General features: G+C 39.5%; 1 protein-coding gene across 1 annotated transcript in view; it reads right to left on the minus strand.

Annotated features, from left to right (window-relative positions):
• Positions 1-864: 864 nt before the first annotated feature.
• Positions 865-19,584, minus strand: part of LOC115015738 (carcinoembryonic antigen-related cell adhesion molecule 5) — a 22,499-nt gene continuing 3,779 nt past the window's right edge. The window contains exons 4-10 of the mRNA XM_029443271.1: positions 19,391-19,517; positions 16,867-17,145; positions 15,224-15,502; positions 14,163-14,417; positions 13,059-13,173; positions 6,025-6,064; positions 865-3,077 (exon numbers count right to left, since the gene is read on the minus strand). Of these exons, the coding sequence (XP_029299131.1) occupies positions 6,046-6,064; positions 13,059-13,173; positions 14,163-14,417; positions 15,224-15,502; positions 16,867-17,145; positions 19,391-19,517 (1,074 nt within the window). The 3' untranslated portion in view covers positions 865-3,077; positions 6,025-6,045. The remainder of the gene's footprint in view (positions 3,078-6,024; positions 6,065-13,058; positions 13,174-14,162; positions 14,418-15,223; positions 15,503-16,866; positions 17,146-19,390; positions 19,518-19,584) is intronic.

Consider the following 19,584-nt stretch of genomic DNA (forward strand, 5'->3'; position numbering starts at 1 on the left):
CTTCTTTTGTGTGTTTGTGTGATACAAAGATGAAAGCATCTGTTTCCTTGACACTGACAGTACGTGTGTTCATAGTTTATCTCGGGGGTGTTTTGAAAGAAAAGGATAATCAGGAGGTTAACCTGACCCACAGGAAAAGATCATACTGACCATACGCTGCTTATTCTGTCTTTGTAAGGACCAATTAAAGTTTTAGACCTTGATCAAATATTTTTAGAAAGTAAGGACATCTTGTCCAAAAGTTAGAACCTATTTTTTAGCATCAGAAAAGAAAAATATTCTGGATTTAGTTTCTGTCTAGTTGCAATTTCATTTTCTGTCAATTTCTGTCATTCAATGTCTTTAAGAAGAAGAAGAAGAAGAAGAAGAAGAAGAAGAAGAAGAAGAAGAAGAAGAAGAAGAAGAAGAAGAATAAGAAGAAGAAGAAGAAGAAGAAGAAGAAGAAACACTAAAAGCTGAAACTGAGATGAAATTACTTGTTGAGACGGATGGTTTTCACAGTGTGTGTATGTGTGTGTGTCAGTGATCTAGTGATCTACAGCCAAAGGCTTTTTCTGTCTTTCCTCAACTGCCACGCCCTAGGTTCCTTGACTCTCTCTCTCTCTCTCTCTCTCTCTCTCTCTCTCTCTCTCTCTCTCTCTCTCTCTCTCTCTCTCTCTCTCTCTCTCTCTCTCTCTCACACACACACACAAAAACTCGCTTCTTTCAGTGATTGGATGGTTTGAAAATTCTCCGACTCTGATTGGACGTTTTCTTGTTATGAATTCAAAATGTCACAGAATACAAATATATAAAAACAAAACAAAGAGTTAAAGTATTGCCACAACCTTTATGGCTTTACAATGATGTTAAATTGGACATGAATTTCACCTTGGGGACATTTATTTTAAGATTGTTACAGGAATTTCAAAGAGGCAAGACAGTTTCTGTAAACATTAACAAAACAAGCTTTTTTTAAAACAAATAAATCATGATAAGAAACAAATTGTATACAGTGTATCCATCTCTATTATTTACAGTGAGGGCAGTTTTCTTTTTGTGTCGTTTTCAAACATATAAACACGTCTTATTAAAGACAACAAATGTATTGTTATTAATAATTCTGTGCTGTGTATTATCCCAAACTGGAAAAATAAATATGTTAAAAATGACTAAATGTTTTAAAGACTTCTTAAATTCAGTTTGAACATCTTTGAGATTTTGAATACGTGATCTACAAATCGTCTATGACCTTCAGCTTCAGTTATTACGGTTTTTTTTGTTTTTTTTTACCAAATAAATACTCATCTCACTGGAGATCAGTGCATGTTGAGGTCTGAGATCACACACAACCACTACCGATACAAACAAAACAAAACAATCATCAACCAGCTCGAAGCGCAGAAGAAATCATCTGGATGATAAAATACTCAAGAAAAGATGTGTGATTCGGCGAAAAGCAGAACTTAATATAACCCAAAAGATGTTTTATTTTCTTGTAGGTTTTCCTTGTGCGATGCGAGGGTCTAAGGACAGAGGGGGTCGTATGCCATGCAGATTGTAAAGCCCCCTGAGGAAAATGTATAATTTGTGATATAAATAAAAAATTCATTGATTGATTGATTGATTTGACATTTTCAGATGAAACCCAGCTGTATAAAATAACTTTGATCCATTTATGGTAAAAGCGGTTTAAAAAATAATCAGTGGCACCGCCCTGAAGCTCACTAAACTTTCCCTCCAAACTCTAAGTATGTGACCGCCAACAAACAACTTCCCACCCTTTTTTCTTCCCTTCCGTTTTCTGTCTTCTTCACCTTCACCACCCTGACTCGTCACTGCATGTTGAATCTTGTCTATACCGCCTAAAACATTTACCTCCGCCTCTTTCTACTCTCATGTATCCACAGAAGAAGCTTTTAAACAAATACTAAAGAGGATCCTGGATCATAAACAAGGGAGGATGAAGGTAAAGCAGGAGAGGAAGAAACCCAGAATCACAGTCAAGATTATGAAGTGTGTGTATCTATTTCTTTTGTAACTTGTTTTCATGTGTACAGACATTAGAGCCTGATGTAAGCTGATGTTGATATTTGAATGTACAACAATTAAAACACACATTTTTTGATAAGGATCTATTTATGTTATTAGTAAAAAACCCCTTCAGGAACCAGTTAAAAATAGAAAAATTAAAAATATATATTGTCCTGATTTATGTTTCTGATTAGCTAGCAGATGTGAAAGAAAGAAGAAAGCAGCCGGACAGAGGAGGAAAGGCTCAAACCGTTTTGGAGTTACAAAAGATAAATCTCAACGGGCAACATGTGTGTCACAAAGTGGGCTTGACAGGTGTGTTAGGAAGACTTCTGGTGAGCACTAGAGAAACTGAGGTATTTAGGATCAAACTGTCCTACAATAACGCTGTCAAGTACAAAGAAGCATCTTAAACTTTACTTTGAAACCCTAACCCTGCTCTTGAAGAAGTCCCCTATCAGGAAACTCCACACACCTGGCACAGAGAGGGGGATAAATCAAACCACAACATTTAAAAGTACAATTAAACCCTGAATCTTGTATGTCTTCGTATGTGGCCTGTGTGTGTGTGTGTGTGTGTGTGTGTGTGTGTGTGTTGTGATCACAGTCATCTAGTATTCCTGTGTGTGTGAGCTTCCTCCTCAGATTTCCTGCAGGATAAAGAGAGTCACTCATCGTAACGTCAGTCTACCAGCTTTTGTCCACACGTCTCTGTCGCACAGTTCTCTGTGTTGTTAGCTTCCTAAAGGAAGCGGAGAGCGACACCAAAGGTGAAGGATGACGTTTGTTAACACCAGATGGAAGAGGAGAACAGAAAGAGATGATGATCCAGTGATGGTGGACAACTTTATCGTGAAGGTAAAAGTGGAAAAAGATTTTTAAAAATGTAAAAAAAAACGTATATCCAAACTGATAGAATCCATAATTTAGATTGAAGTAAGTTTCCATTGTTCTCGTCAGCCAGAGAGAGAGTGAGAAAGAGAAATGATGGGAAATCTGGACGCTCCTCCCGGCTGGAGACATGGATCATGGGAAACAAAATGGTCAGATGTTTGGCGGGCATCCTAAACAGAGGAAGTAGAGAGAAGAACATGTTAGCAGAGCTGCACGTATCACATATTTTAATTATAAGGGGAGTCAGCCACCTCCCCCTAGTCTATTTCTATTGCACATACACAAATACACATCTGCCACACACACACACAAACACTCATCTCCTCACCTAACAATCCACACAAACCACAGCCAACATGCACTAACAGTACGTCTGGCTGAGCGATGAGGCCAATATAGAACGTTTCATATCTCAATATTTTAATAAATATAAAATAAGCCTATCTTTGTACACTACTGTGTGAAATATATACTTTGTGAAGTATGAATCAAAAGTATTTTCTCATTTAATTAAGAACTTTAGTGCAAAATGAAGTTTTAAGAGAGGAATACATATACACCATGTGTTAATCGCCTTGAGCAAGTGGTAATGTCAAGTGTGATGTAAAAACAAAACTGCAAACTTCTAATAATATTCACTCACAATTTTGACGATGTAAATGTGTATCGCGATATCTCGATGTGATTTCCTCACGGCCACAAACAGTCCTTAAGGATGAACACAATTATATCTTATCTTAAACAGTTTGAGCTTCTGTTGTGTTGTTGTGGTTTCAGTTTCTAGGTCCAGTCTCTGAATCTGTCATCACATGTCGGGAGATGAAAGAAACACACTTATTTCCATAAACACCTGAAAAGCTGCAGGTAGAAGCTTAAGGCAGAACGCTGCTACAGCGCTCACACACACACACACTGTATGTGTGTGACTCTACTTTAAATCAACAGTCTTATCTCACACACACGTACAACACATATAGATACTTAAACACACACAGGACGCTATGACAACACACACACACACACACACACACACACGCAGACACACACACACACACACACACACACAGACACACGCGCACACACACACACACACACACACACACACACACACACACACACACACACACTTTGTTTGCTCGACCAAGTGGAGACAGCCTTGATGGCTACTGTTTCAAACTGCTCAAAGCACACACATGTGAACATACACACTTTCTTGCATTCATATATGATATATAATATAAAATATAATAACATATTATTATTATTAAATTCATATATTAATAAAATAAACTAATATCTTTCTACTATACCTACCACCTTTCAAAGCTTCAGCAGTAGCTGTGCACCACTATGTTACTATGTGCATCTATTTATTGTGCAAAAACATATATTTTCAGTATGTGTGGACATGTGCAGGTGGTGATAGATGAACAGAGGATGAAGATCTTTTACTTTTGTCATTTTACTGTGTAGAATTAGGCTACTGTGTTACAAGTAAAAGTATCGCATGAAAAATGTTACTGAGGTATTTTCTGTGAAAGTTGCAGAAAAACATTGTTATTAACGACACCTGTAAAGGTTCAATGTGTAAGATATGCCAGAATTTAAACTCAAAACAATGAACTAACATTATGAACAGAGTGTGAAGAGGTAACAGTGATGACATTACGTTAAAGACGTGTCTGTGTTGTGTTGCAGAGAGATCTACTGAAGTGAGCATGCTAGCAGCTAGCTGCGCTCTGTCCAGCCTGTAATACCACTTGTTCCTCTAGAGGTGATAGTGAGTCACTGTAGCTGCAGTCTGCCTCAGTACAGAGCGAGAAGAAGAACAGCTGCCTGACTCTCTTGTAAATATTGTTTTATAGTTTGTTTAATATATTACATTCAAAGTGGCAGAAAGGAGAAAACCCCCGCACCACCTCTCCTCGTCCTCCCAGCTGCCATGAGGCTGTTTCTCTGAGTGTATATCTGTCTGCAGCCCCGGGGGAGAGCGTAGCTTCAGTTAGCAGTTAGCTGGAGTTCAGCCACAGCACCAGGGAACTGCAGACTCCCTGTAGCTGCCGTTACACAGGTCCAGCAGCCCGCTATGACTGCAGGGCTGGAGCTGGTTCTGACTGACCTCAAGAGTCTCCGGCTGTTGATGATCTGCCGACCTCTCTCCTCCCCGGTGGGCTGCTCCGCTCGCAGCGCCGCCACCGGGAAGACGAGATGAATATGTGGTCGTTTTCTAGTTTCTGCCACTTTGGATTTAGTCCAATAGACAAACTGTAACGTCACATGGACTACAGCCCGGCAACTTCAGCGCTCAGTGAACACAGATGATCCGCCTGAAGATTATCTGACAGCAGAGTTTTCTGAACGGAGATCAAAGTTTCAGTTTGATCTAATTTTGGTATTCTTGCCCTGCAGACTGACTGATAGGCATTACACAGGAGTAAATGCAATACACCGTATAAAGAATAAATTAGAATACAATAAATATGCCAAACTACTACAACTAAATTATGAGCAGGTGGCTCGGAAATTACACATTGGACCTTTAAGTGAATTAGGAAGAAGATTAGGCATGGATCTGACGTTGGTTGTTCGTAACGTTAGATGAAGTAATTAGCAAACGGCAAGCATGACAGGTATATATATATATATATATATATATATACCTGTCATGTCAGCAGGTTAACCTTAGATAACAGCATGTGTGGACTCTGTGTTGTGGAGGGTGCCAGTTGTTTGTTATTATTAGTAGTATTAGTAGCTAATAAGTGATGCATTATTGTGTTCATCACTTTAATGTTGCAGCTGGTAAAGGAGGAGCTTATTTCTTACTGCCAGATAGCTTGAGAATTTCACCAAGGGATCAATAAAGTTTATCTTAACCTATAATGATAATAATATAATAATACAAAATATAATAGTATTAGTAAATCTGAATCTTCAAAGTAACTACCATTATCAGATGTAGTGGAGTAAAAAGTGCATATCACTATAACATATTTGCATTTAGTTACATTTCTATTCAGCAGTTTATGTCTGAATATATATTGACTGTCTTTGGCACTGACTGAGGTTAATGTCACTCAACATGTTATAAAGATTTGCGTTCTGAAAGAGACTCACCAGCAGTGTACAGCAACATCCTTAGTACGGTGACTCGACCCTGAGAAGAGAAAACAGTGATTAGTAAAGCAGCAGTGATGACCTCGCTCTGTTGCAAACCTATCACCGATGACACTTCTGTCATATCGGCACATTGGCATTGTGTACAGTCTGTCAGTCTACAGATGGTACGGATACTGAGAATAAACAAGATTAAACATGAATAAATATAACAAACGGAGATAAATTCTTATCAACAAATAAAAATATTATGATATGTTATATTTAAGGGATAAAGCTTTAATTTCTTGGCTCACATTATTATCATTAGCAATAACCACCGCTATATGTTTGTAATATCTTTTTTTGGAAAACTAAAAGTTTGTTGATTCACTGATACGTCTATCAGGCAGCATGATCATTTCATAGAAAAGAACACACACACACACACACACACACACACACACACACACACACACACACACACACAGAGTTGCAATGTTCAAATCATCTCACATACACAGAAGAAGACGGTGAAAGGTCTCTCAAGTCGGGACATAAATATGAAGTTAAACTACACAGAGCTGCTGCTGTGTGTAAAACTCTACAAAAATGAAACATTCCCTGTCAACCTCCCGGTCAGGTACTTATAATAAAACAAATGTTGAATATCAGAACAGCTTCAGGAAGTCTACTAACATCATCAGTGTCTTCACAAATAGCTTTTTGTTGAGTTTGTGAATCTCTGATACATTTCTTTGATCGCTGATACAAGCAGCAACAAGAGAAGAGGTCATTGGATAAAAACAACTGTTATAAGGCAACTAACATTGTGAAAAGGTCAAAGGTCAGACACAGAGGGAGGAAATATAAAAGCGGAGGAGAGCTTTGATGAGGACAGAGAAAGTGTTTGTGGCATAATTAAGTTCAACCCGACTTGACAAGTCTTCAAAAAGTAGGAGTTGACATAGCGGCAAGGAAGAAATGTAAGAGGAGATAAAGCGGCTCCGTCAAGGTGGAGCCCTGTTTGTTTGTCTGGAGCAGCTGTTAGAAAAAGACAACAATGTCCTTTTGCTGAACTTGGTCACTTATTTGTTTCTAGTACCTGAACCTCCTCATTAGCCGATATGCCTTGCTAAAGTCACACATCACACATCACACATCTCAATTAATGTTCTGCCTGTTCATCAAACACAACAAATAAAGAATTTAAAGACACCACGTTGGATTCTGGAAATTGCGATCTTTTCATTTCATCAAATTTGAATAATTAATGGCTGAACAAAAGATAATAATAAATGAACAAGTAATTGATAGTTGAAGCCTGAATTAATCACAAACAGACCTTTGCATCATATTATACGCATATTACGCACAAGTGAGCCCGTGTAACCAAAGAGCTGCATGTAAATGATGACTGTAACAGCAGTGTGTGTGCTAACGTTAGCCACCACAAGCTACTGGTCAGAGCCAAACCCCACAGTGTGTAGTGTGTTTTATTACTTATCACATACACTTTTTATATTAAAATTAAAAATTAAAGTTACATAGTCTTACTTTAATTCCTTTTATCATGAGTTGTTTTTTTTAGCCACTTATTCTACCTTTTATTAGTGATACTGCACCTTTTAAATCTCCTTATTTATTTTTTCAAGGCACTTCACTGACTTTGGCATTGAAACATTACAGTACGAAGAGAAGTGAAATGAGCGACAGACGATTGGAGGTAACAGAGAAAAGTAAGGAACGTCTGCGGCTCGATTATGTAGAAAACACAGTTGAACTAAAATCAGATGAAACAAGAGAAGATGAAAGAGAAACTTGAGGGTTAAAGAGAGATAAAGAAGAACTGAGCAGCCACACAAGCGTGAGCTGAAGAAGACGAGTGCAGACATGACAGGGACATTCCTGCCATTCTCTGGAACGCAGGCCTCGCCCTCGAAGAAAGAAAGAAACGGCTCATTCTCAGACACACGACTAAGGTGTGTTACATTTATAGAAAATATGAAACCGACTGCGCAGGTGAATCCAGGTCAAAGGTTACAGCACTTTAATGACTTCACCTCTGAACATTTGAAGTTATGTTTTAGGAGTAATTTAACACAAAATCCACTTTTTCTAAGTTAGTGAATTAGAAGTTAACCCATTCAAACATAATAAATAAAGCATCAAATAAAAATTAGACTTCTAAATATAAAATCAACAGAAAACAAGGTGCAGTAAAGGTTTATCTAAAAGTCGTTGAGTGTCATGTTTGTCATCTGCATCTCTGGAGCTAATATTGCTGGGTGGAGCCTGCAAAAGAATTCTTCAATATCTAACATGTAATTATGACCGAGGGGTGTGACGTGAACGGGTTTTCCCAGCTGGCAGTTAGTTCTTATGAACGCAGCATTAGGAGGAGGAGATAAAGGAAAGTTTACTGCTGGATCTCCAAAAAGAAAAGCATGTATTTTAAATTAGGGCCCAGGATTTGTCACGTTCACTTAACTGGTTTTAAACCATTCAAACAATATGAAAAAGGTGAGAATCCCCATACTGATGGTTACTGACACCAACAACATACATGTGTCTCACAAGCAGATTACAGGGTGAAGTCAAAGTTTGTGTTTCATGAATAAATGTAGACACTGGTTGGATTCGTGTGTCTTTGCGACATCACCTGCAGACTGAGGCCCCTCCTGCTACAAACAGGCAAACTGGTGAAGTAGAAGTCTAAAGTTTTTGCAGAAAACTCATTTGAAGGTTGATATATGATTAACGGAAGAAACACATTTAAAAACTTGTTAGTAACATTTGCAACGAGTGTCGAGGTGCAGCAAGTTAATGCGAGGACAGAGAAGCCACTGGTTATCATGCTCTGACAAAGGTACCTAACATGATAACTGCACATCGGGTTATCATGTTAGGTAGTGCAATTTCATTAAGATATATTGGCATTTTATGATGATTAAGTTGTATCTGTATTTTTACTGGCTTCCAGCCTTATAATGATGTTCTATTCCATCATCCTTTCAGCACAGTATTAACAGAGAAGTTGTAAACATGCAGAGGAGGTGAAACCCCAACAACCGACAATACGTATGATAATAACTGAAAGACTCAGATTAGACTATAAACATGTGATGTTATGAAAGTTCGGAGAGACAAAAGGGATTAGGCACACTTCCACATTTTAAACTGACAATAAAAACAGCTTTTCAGATATTAGAGGAAGCCTAAAAAACAATACTTGCTTCAAATGTGTAGATCTTTCAAATCAGATTAAAGTGAAATTCTTACTTCCTCAAAAACTTGGGAACGAAACACGCTGACGAGCGTTTCCCTGAATATTGAATTAACATTAGACTTCATGTGAAACCAAAGCTGCATGTCTACAAAGCAGTTTCCTCTTGAAATGGGAATGACGCTGGACATGAGACTAAACACTGGAAATAGACCAGACCAGAAACAACTCATCAGATCATGTGATGAGATTGAGAAGCTGCTAAATGGTTCAACTGTTCATGTCATCATTTTACCTGAGCAGTATAAACCAAATCAGAATGTTTGCATATGGTAGCATCAAAGCTGCAGCCCACACACTTCCTGTCCCCTGACACTGCCCCCACTCAGGAGAGGGGGGAGGGGGGCTCACTGAGAGTGAAGAATGCAGTCAGACTGTGTTTTCAAAATAACCAAACTCACAAAAACAGACTTAATGCTGGGTGACAAGGCCACGTTCAACGAAGGGGGGAGTGTGTGTGTGTGTGTGTGTGTGTGTGTGTGTGTGTGTGTGTCTGTGCGTGTGTCTGTGTGTGAGTGTATGTATGTGGGGAGAAGCAGAACTGCAGACATAAAGCGGCTTTGAGGTCTCGAAAAGCACTATATAAATTACATTTATTATTATTATTATTATTATTATTATTATTATTATTATTATTATTATTATTATTATTATTATTATAAAGCTGGTGCTTCCATTTTTTAATTCTTTACAAAATACTTTTTTTTTTATCACTTTCTGTCTACAGTTTTGAAACTTTACCTAATGTGGAAGAGAAACCAGAGAAAAGCTGTATGAGTCTTTTTGCTTCCACATGTCAGTGTGTGTGTTGATGTCACCAGTGTGTGTTGGAGACTACGAGTCTGAGAAGTAAACACATCCTGCTGCTCAGCTGTGCTGCAGGCTCGAGGTCACACACCTGACTCTCTTTGCTGTAGTTGGTTGGGTAATGTAGGCGGCAGGTTTTGAGAATGTGTGGCTTTCAAAAAATTACGATATCTCTTTTTTTTGTCCGTCATGAGACCAGCAATATTAATGCTAAATCAGTGGAGTGCTTGTTTAGTATCATGTATTCATTGCAACTGACGATATTAAAGATTTCATGCAAAAATAATTGACTTAAATTAAAATCTTCTCACAATAACACATCACTGAATAAATATAAACACTTTTAAAAGGGCAGATGTAGATAAATCCTTAACGTCATGCATATTCATTAAGAGATGCATTACCTCTTGTTAATAACACATGATGGAGCTGCTCATAAAGCTTCCGACAACACTTCACTCTAAATACTGCTTAAATAATCAATATTCTTTTCACGGCCAGCAAAGAATATTTGAGCTTTTTCAGAGCCCTCTGATGTGTAAGTGTGGGGATACCGCTGCTGACTGTTTATCATAAATCCTCTCCTGTCATGAATTGCACAAGGTTTTCAAAGACAAGAATGTTTTGGCAGGAGGTTTTGGTGCGAGGTAAAAGATGAGACTTTGTCTGCACCTGTAGTCACTGATGAATCTGATAATTCCCTTTTTTTTACCGGCTCCTGTTGGATTATCAGAGAAGGAGATCTTTATTTAGATTTCTACATCCCTTTCCCATGCCCCATACAACGGGTGTGTTTGTTATTGTCACCTGAAGAGAACCGGTTTTAGTTTTAGACCTTCAGGACAAGGATATTGTTGTGTAGTGATGTCATTTTTCTTTAAAAGCCTGTGGTTTTAAATGAAAAGCTGAGGCTTGAAGCAAACACATAGTTAACATTTAGCCCCACTGAAATAATGCAAACCCTACACCTGTAATTCTGCACTGTAGTACAGGTTCTCATATCTGACACACTGCGTGCGTGCGTGCGTGTGTGTGTGTGTGTGTGTGTGTGTGTGTGTGTGTGTGTGTGTGTGTGTGTGTGTGTGTGTGATCTGCTATACTTAGGTGGACTCATAGCTGTGAGGGAAACCCAAAGTAAAACATCTTAAATGAATCCCAAACCATCAGCGTGAGAGTCACCGAGACTTCCAGCAACAACACTAACATGGAGGCCTCCTGCAGAACAAAGGCTTCCTGTCATCAGTGTTGACACCTGCTCACCGTGACGATGATAAAGATAAAATGACAGAGAGTCAATCATTCTGAGGCCCGAGAGGTGCTCGACAACTGAACAACACCTCTACCTGACACCATCATCCTGTCCCGCTTCACTGAGCCTATAACACATGAATGTCTTTTCTTTCCAGTCTTTAGGGACTCAAGGCTCAAGTCCTGCAGTCTGACTACAATGTCTCATGTCTACAGCTCTGCATAGCAAAACAATCTCCAGCTTATCAAGTATTGTTGACAAAAACAAATATTCATGTATTTAATGCTGTTGTTTTCAAGGTCCAGCAAGAAGTTTAAACCTCACCTTTTAAGCTAACATAGACAGGATTACAGATGCTGTCTGACGAGCCAACAGGCACTTTGTCTGAAGCATACTGAAGCCTGAAGGCCGCAGCACTGCAATTAAGTGAAATGACACGAGATTCTACAAAGTTCTTGAAACCAGCTGATTTGTATTGTAATTAGTTGAAATGATGTCATCATGTAGGCACATTTTTCACAAGTTTATTTTATGAAGAAATATAAAAACATAAAAAGCAGACAGCTCAATCAAAAGGGAGATTTTGAGTGGCTCTGAGTTTTTCCCATTAACCATTACAACTGCTCACGCTTCCTTGTCCCTGTTCATTTGAATCTGAATAATGTAGCATTTTGAGCACGGAAGTGGAGCTACATATACACGTCACCTGGAGCTGCTATTGACATTTCCCTGAAGCCCTGTTTTTAGTAAAGGTGCTCCGTAGAGACTACAACTGCATTCTGTTTAGAATCAACAGGACAAAAAGCTTTTCTGAAGGGATGTTGTGAATTATGCTGCTTGGTGTGACTATTACTGTTGCAATAGTGTTGAAGGTTGTGGCAGCTCGAGTGTGTGCATGTATTTGCATGTGTGTGTTTACATTAGTCCAACATGTTGCAAGACGCCAAGGCGTGAGAGGAATGACGAGAATTTCCTAGAGGGTTAAGGGAGAAGTGGCTGACATACATACAGACACACAGACAAAGACAATGACAAATATGCCACCGACACAAGCATTCAGACTTAAATAAAGAGAGTCACACACACACACACACACACACACACACACACACACACACACACACACACACACACAGCTCTGACATCAACATCATCCAACACCTTGAGGATGAACTGGAACCCCGACTTTGAGGCAGCCCGGATCAAATAACACCTGGTGGAAAGCCTTCCTAGAACAGTGGAGGCTGTTATAGCGGCACTTTAATGCCCAGCGCTCAACAATCACATATTAATGGAACGTTTCAGTGTCTACATACATTTGGCCAGGTAGTGTACTAAGTTAGAGCCTGACAGTGTTTTCTAGTCACTCACTTTGTAAATAAATAATAAAAAACAGGAAGACCAGAGAATAATTTAAATACACTTTCTAGAATGTGTAACGGCCTCAGTGCTTCAAATAAAGTGTGTCAGTTGTGTCCTTTTCATTGTGGAAATTAGGGAGCATCTGACAATTTAGTAAGTTTACAAAGCGGACAATCTTACAATTAATGCTCAGATTGCCAAAGTCAAAACAAATGTTCTGCAAAAACAAACCCCCAGGGAGACCCCGTCAGGAGGTGGAGCTGCACACAGAGAAACCCCAGCTCTCTTTGGAATAATACCTGTCAGCCAGATGTATGTCCAGATCAAGACTTTAGAAAGCAGAATACTTACGGTACTTTCTGTCTGCAGTACATGATTACACCGATGGCGGCACCAAGAGCGACAAGGACGGCGATGACGATTCCAGCGATGGCTCCGTCTGAGAGACCTTCACTTGTTCCTTCCTCTAAAACAACAACAACTTCATGCGTCAGAACAGAAACCACAGAAAGGATATTAAAAAACCTCAGTTCTTTTGTTCAAACAGCAGAAATAACACATGTCTTCTTGTCTCGCATTGTTCACAGTCTAAGAGAGGATGTCAGACATTTGTGTTTGTCACAGGATCAAATTGCTATCAAATTTGTTTCCCCGTTGAATAACATAAAATGTTTTTAATTAATATTAAGCGGTGATATATTCAGAAACATTACATCAGCCAATATACAGTATGGTTACAGGACTTTTGACCATGGTGTACAATTAGCACGTTAAATTCCATGTTAATAGTCAACAGCTATTGGACATCCCTGGGCATCGCGGCACCGCTGCGGAGGAAATGCCCCCACAAGGACCAGCCAGACCAACGCTTGAGAAATATAAAAAAATTTTGGCTCATTATGAAACTGTTGCGGTGCAAATTAGACAATGGCGGGCCGCCATAGTCTAGGTAATTAATGGGAAACACTGGAATATACTTCATAACAAGGATTTGGTTATTGGTTTTTAGAGGTTTCCTTTCATGAACTGAAGTATTGGACAAGTAGAACTTCAGTAGTATGTAGTAAGCAAAACAACTTTGGGTTTATTCCATAAACAAATGACAACTGGACTCTGTCAGGTTTCTTTTAAGCTGTGCAATGGAATAGGACTGTCCTCTGCTGCAGTCTTTACTGTTGGTTGATTGTAAAGAAGGTGATTTAGGACGTTAAACGGGACATATCATGTCATCATCTACTTCTGAGTTTACAGAACATCAGCTGAGTAGTTACGCTGATGAGAAATAATGAACATTAATTGGGTCTTGGGCGAAAACATCTAACCTATTCTTGCAGTTATGGCTCCTAATACATTTTGTCCATCCATATGGACATAGGCCTATATGGATATGGGTTGCAATCAGTGTATTTCTTTAAAAAACAAGTCTGTGTTCCAGGCTACAGACATGAATCTTACCTCTTACGGACATGGTGTGAGTGTACGTGGTGGTCTTGCCAGTGACAGGGTTGTGCGCCTCGCACATGTACGTTCCGCTGTTTTTGTAACGAGCCATCTCGATTTTAAACTCGGCAGTTTTGGTAGTGGTCATTGTGCCGTTGAACTTCCAGGTGAAGTTGGCGGGGGGTAGGGACGCAGCAGAGCAGGTGAGCACCACATTGTCGTTCTCCTCTACGGATGTTTCACCTTTCACCATCGCTGATTCAGGACCGTCTGGAGGTAAAACAGAAGGGTTTATAACTGCACCTGTCACTTTCACCTCACACAGTATCTTTGCCTCAAGTCTCTCCCTCCACACCCCCCCTCTCTCCTGTGTCCCATTGGGGAGTGGTGCATGTACTGTACAAAATGTACAGTAACTAGTGACAGGATGTATTTCCTCTTATTGTGTATTTTATTTGTTTCTGGTTGTTTCAACTTATACAACTCAAATATAGAAAAGAAAACAAAAACAATTCTTCATTTCATCATTTCTTTTGAAATAGTGAAAACACTTATATTGACCCTGTAGGTCGGCTGTAGGCTGAAACCATAGCTTATTACATCTGCCCGTTTACATTATTGTGCACAATGCTCATTAAATGTATAGACTGAAAATGAAAGAAAGCAACACAATAAATGTTACATAAAAAGTCCCTCACAATTTGTTCACACTCAAACCTCAGTTTTATATCCGTTAATCATCTTATTTTTAAATATTGTTTTGTAAACATGTAATTCAGTTCAAACTGACTCACTCTAATGTGGAACAACTTCTGGATACAGTCTGGAATTCTTAATTGTGCAGTGTTGAAGATGATGTCACTACTGTTTTTATTACATTGGTTCATATATGCTTATTGCTGTTTATATGAATTTAAAAGCATTTTTATGGACTTCTGAATGAGTTCTGGTAATAAAGGTGCTTTCAAAAATCAATCAATGCAAGGATAAACAAATCCACGCCCTTAAACTTCTCACAATGTAAAACAATAAGCCCAGACACGACTGCAGGTCAAGTCTCTCAGCAGAACACTCACAGTTGACCAGCATTTTGTAGGAGGCTTTGTCGGTGTTGACCGGGTTGATGAGCTGGCACATGTACTCTCCATTGTCCTCTTTCTGCAGCGGGTTGATCATTATGGAGCTCATGTCGGTGGAGAACACGAGGCGGCCGCCAGCAGACAGAGTCTTGCCGTCTTTCTGCCAGCTGGTGGTCTTTACGGTGCCGGCCGTCGCCTTACAGCTCAGGTTGGCCGTGCTGTTGCCGGCGATGAGGACAGCAATCGGACCGCTGACTTTAGCACCTGAGATGGCCTCTGAAAACAATGGGAGAGAGATATTTACAACTATATTGTACTTCCATACTTTCATTTTGCTCTTGTTTGACCCTTTATTGAGGTCCTTCTTTGATGTCCTTTAATTTCAGATATGTACGTTCAAAGCGTTGGCAAAACATCAAACCAAATTGTATCAAGACACTGGATAGTGTCTGTATTAGCCTTCCTGCTTGGTTAATAGCCACATCTTTCAAAAGTCATCAGGGTAATTTTCTCAGGCTTCAGACAAAACTCCTCCAGAACCCCAGAAGACAAGTGTGTTGACAGACGGAGGAGGATCAACCATTAGCAGTAAACTGATCTTCATTATGTAAAAAACATAATAAGAATGAATTGAAATCCTCATTCAATTCAATGAGACCACACATGAGCCACAGCCGGCAGCATTGCCCTGTCCATAAGCATGTTCAGCTGATATTCCAACAGTGCTAACCCGACACTAACCTTCTATTTCTATTGTAAAATTCAAAGATTATTTTTGCAAATGGAGATCACACACTTTGAAACGGTTGTTTGTTTACCACCATGTTTCAATCGGTCTAAAATTGTTCATGTAATTTCCTTTTTTCATGCAAACTCCTCCTCTCTGTTATAAAGAAAGAGCAGAAACTCTTCAGGGCGAAATGTAAGACCATCCTCCAACCCAGCAGGTTTCTCACACACTCACACACACACGTTTTCAAGTCTGACGCCAACTTGAAAACAACATTCTCCAAAAACAGGAAGAAAAAGACTCCTTGGCAGTAAATACAGACAGTACAGGTTCATGTTGAACCTTTGGCAGGATTCTCTGTGTTACACAGCTTTTAAACACTTAAACACTGCTGTGTGTCACCAGCAGCTGGTAGGACGCATGTGAGTCCACGTAACAGTCTCGAGCCTCGAAGGTACGTCACCGAGAAGAAAAGGTTTCAGTTTGTTGTTTTGTTGGTGGAGTTCAAGTGCTGAGATCATTTAGTTTTATTCAGCCAAGCTGTTAAAATATAATATTTTATCAAATATAATTTTGTATCAGTTGTATAGATTATTATTTAAAGGTTGCAGCTAAAATTATTTCTATATCAATTTTCTATTAAATCATAAAATCTCCATTGCTGTTAAATAACAGTTACAAGGTCATTTGTTATTTCCAGCATCTCAAATGTCACATTTCATGACCATCCATCTAATAGTTGTTATTTCACTAAATATAACACATGCAAACCTCAAGGTAGCACTAGAGGAAAAGTCAGAGGATCAAGTCTGTAGGATTCATTATCTGGGAGCCATGAATGTCTGTACACAATTTTATAGCAATTTGTTTGGCAAACCCTCAGAGTATACTAAAGCTTTACAGTACTCACCCATCACAGCAAAGGAAACGGCAGGAGAAGGGACGACGCGTTGGGTCTTGGCGTTTGTGGCCCTGCATGTGTATTCTTTCACTTCTAAATCTAAGCTGTGTTTTTCAATCATTTCCAGAGTCAGGAGGGAACCCGAGACCTCCATCTTCTGCTGGCCCTGGTACCAGTTGAAGGTGGCGGGCGGGATGGAGACGGCTGAACAGGACAGGTTGAAGTTAGATTTGGATCTGAGGAACTTCGCAGGGTTGGGAGGGGTGATGCTGACTGTATCTGGTCCATCTGTGGAGAGACAGCACATGGAAAGGGGTGAGTTCAACTTAAATGTAATAGATGGTCATGATTTTCAAATAACCTAATCAGCAGTAGTGTACAGTGTACAGCGTAGTGTACAGCGTAGTGTACAGCGTAGTGTACAGCGTAGTGTACAGTGTACAGCGTAGTGTACAGCGTAGTGTACAGTGTACAGCGTAGTGTACAGCGTAGTGTACAGTGTAGTGTACAGTGTACAGCGTAGTGTACAGTGTACAGCGTAGTGTACAGCGTAGTGTACAGCGTAGTGTACAGTGTACAGCGTAGTGTACAGCGTAGTGTACAGCGTAGTGTACAGCGTAGTGTACAGTGTAGGTAGTGTACAGCGTAGTGTACAGCGTAGTGTACAGCGTAGTGTACAGTGTACAGCGTAGTGTACAGCGTACAGCGTAGTGTACAGTGTACAGCGTAGTGTACAGCGTACAGCGTAGTGTACAGTGTACAGCGTAGTGTACAGCGTAGTGTACAGCGTACAGCGTAGTGTACAGTGTACAGCGTAGTGTACAGCGTAGTGTACAGTGTAGTGTACAGTGTACAGCGTAGTGTACAGCGTAGTGTACAGTGTAGTGTACAGTGTACAGCGTAGTGTACAGCGTAGTGTACAGTGTACAGCGTAGTGTACAGCGTAGTGTACAGTGTATTGTACAGTGTATTGTACACTACTTCAACCGAGGTGGTACCAAAAAAGGTACCAGGTACTATCCACAACCTTTGCTAATGGAAAACCAAAAAAGAGCACGTCCAGTTGGGCAGATTTGTGTCATGGAAATGCAGCATTACATTTACCTAAATGTTCATTAAATATATATCGAACACATTGAAAGAACAGCTACTGAAAGTAGTTCACCTTATTTTTCATGAGGTTCTTGATCCAATAACTGAAGGTCCTGGTTAAAAAATATTAAGCTTAAAATGAAAGTTTGTCTGAGAGCCAGTGGTCTTGGCAGCACATAAAGCCCTACCTGATGACGGAAAGCTTTGATTAATTAATAACGAGGTTAGCCAGCGGTCGGTGTGGTTTCACTGCCTTTCAGGTTAGTCATGGGGAAGGAGTGGAAGTGCTGGTCACTGTGTACACAGTGTGGTTTGAGTACAGGCTGCAAACACACATCACAATCTAAACTGCAGCAGTCACATGGCTACAAGATGGCTCATACACCCGTATATACCCAAGTGTTTTAGCAATCTGAGGAGGTTTAAAGTTTTACAGTAATGAAAACCGTTACAGTCAAAAATTAGGCAACAATGTGATTCAGAGGACGAAACTCAAGATTATATGACAAATGATTTGTTGGGGTGTGAAGGAGTGACAGCGACTGACTCATGTCTCACTCAATGAAACGCAACGTTTCAAACAATGCAAGGCTAAGACCTCACAGGAAATAAATGAATGACTACTTATTGTCTAACAGTCGTGAGGAGGGTGGATTCATTTAATAAAAAGTCTGTTGAGCAAGATGCTTTCAAAATGTAATATATTACATACTAGTTAGTTTCATTAGAAATAAATAAATAACTTTACAAAACTACTGACTGTGTAGAGTATTGCCTTATTGATAACATTACTTTTGCGTTACTTTCACCAAAATAACTACAGATGTATGACTAGGCATTATATAATGGAAGAGGGTAACGTTGTTTCATAGTGGTTATCAAAGCACAGAAGTTTATTGCAGTTCATTACAAATCCAGTTATTGTATAGCCTTAGTTATGGGGTAGGTCTATACAGATTTTCAGAATATAGGGTGTTTCCATTATAAAGCCTACATTTTGCAGTAGCAGCCTGTGCAACAGCAGCAACAGTTTTCCAATCCCTGCCGACTGCCCGCTGGATCAGCAAATTTTCTGTTGCTGCGATTACACCGCTGCTGAAACGATCCTAAAGGAACACTGGAGTCTGACTGCGCAGCCATCTCAGCCGTCACATTTCAGGATTCTTTGCTTGAAATAGTTTATAAATACACATTTTCTTTAAATAAACACATAATTTGGGGTGGTAACGCATTATTTTAAGTAGTAAATGTAATAATATTATCAAACTCATATTAGTAATGTGTTATATGAATTTGTCACTGTTATAACTAATATTACTTTAATAATATCACAAAAGTAACGCAATACTTTTTTACCCCCAGCACCGTTTAGTCCAAACATGTGACTTCCTGTGTGGGAGGAGTTAACGGGCAGAACACCAGCAGCAGCTGCAGCACTTACAGTTTACAGGGAGGTTGAAGGCAGCGCTCTTATCCTTCTCCAGTACATTAGTGGCTGTGCAGTAGATTTGACCAGACAGGTCTGTCCTGAGAACACCATTGATGGTCAGAGTACTGGACAGTTCCTCCTGTGATTCAATCCCAAGCACAAAGTACATCAGTTATACATTATTAAAGGAATTAATAAAATAAATA

The sequence above is a fragment of the Cottoperca gobio genome, chromosome 11, assembly GCF_900634415.1.
Source record: "Cottoperca gobio chromosome 11, fCotGob3.1, whole genome shotgun sequence".
NCBI classification, from domain to species: Eukaryota; Metazoa; Chordata; class Actinopteri; order Perciformes; family Bovichtidae; genus Cottoperca; species Cottoperca gobio.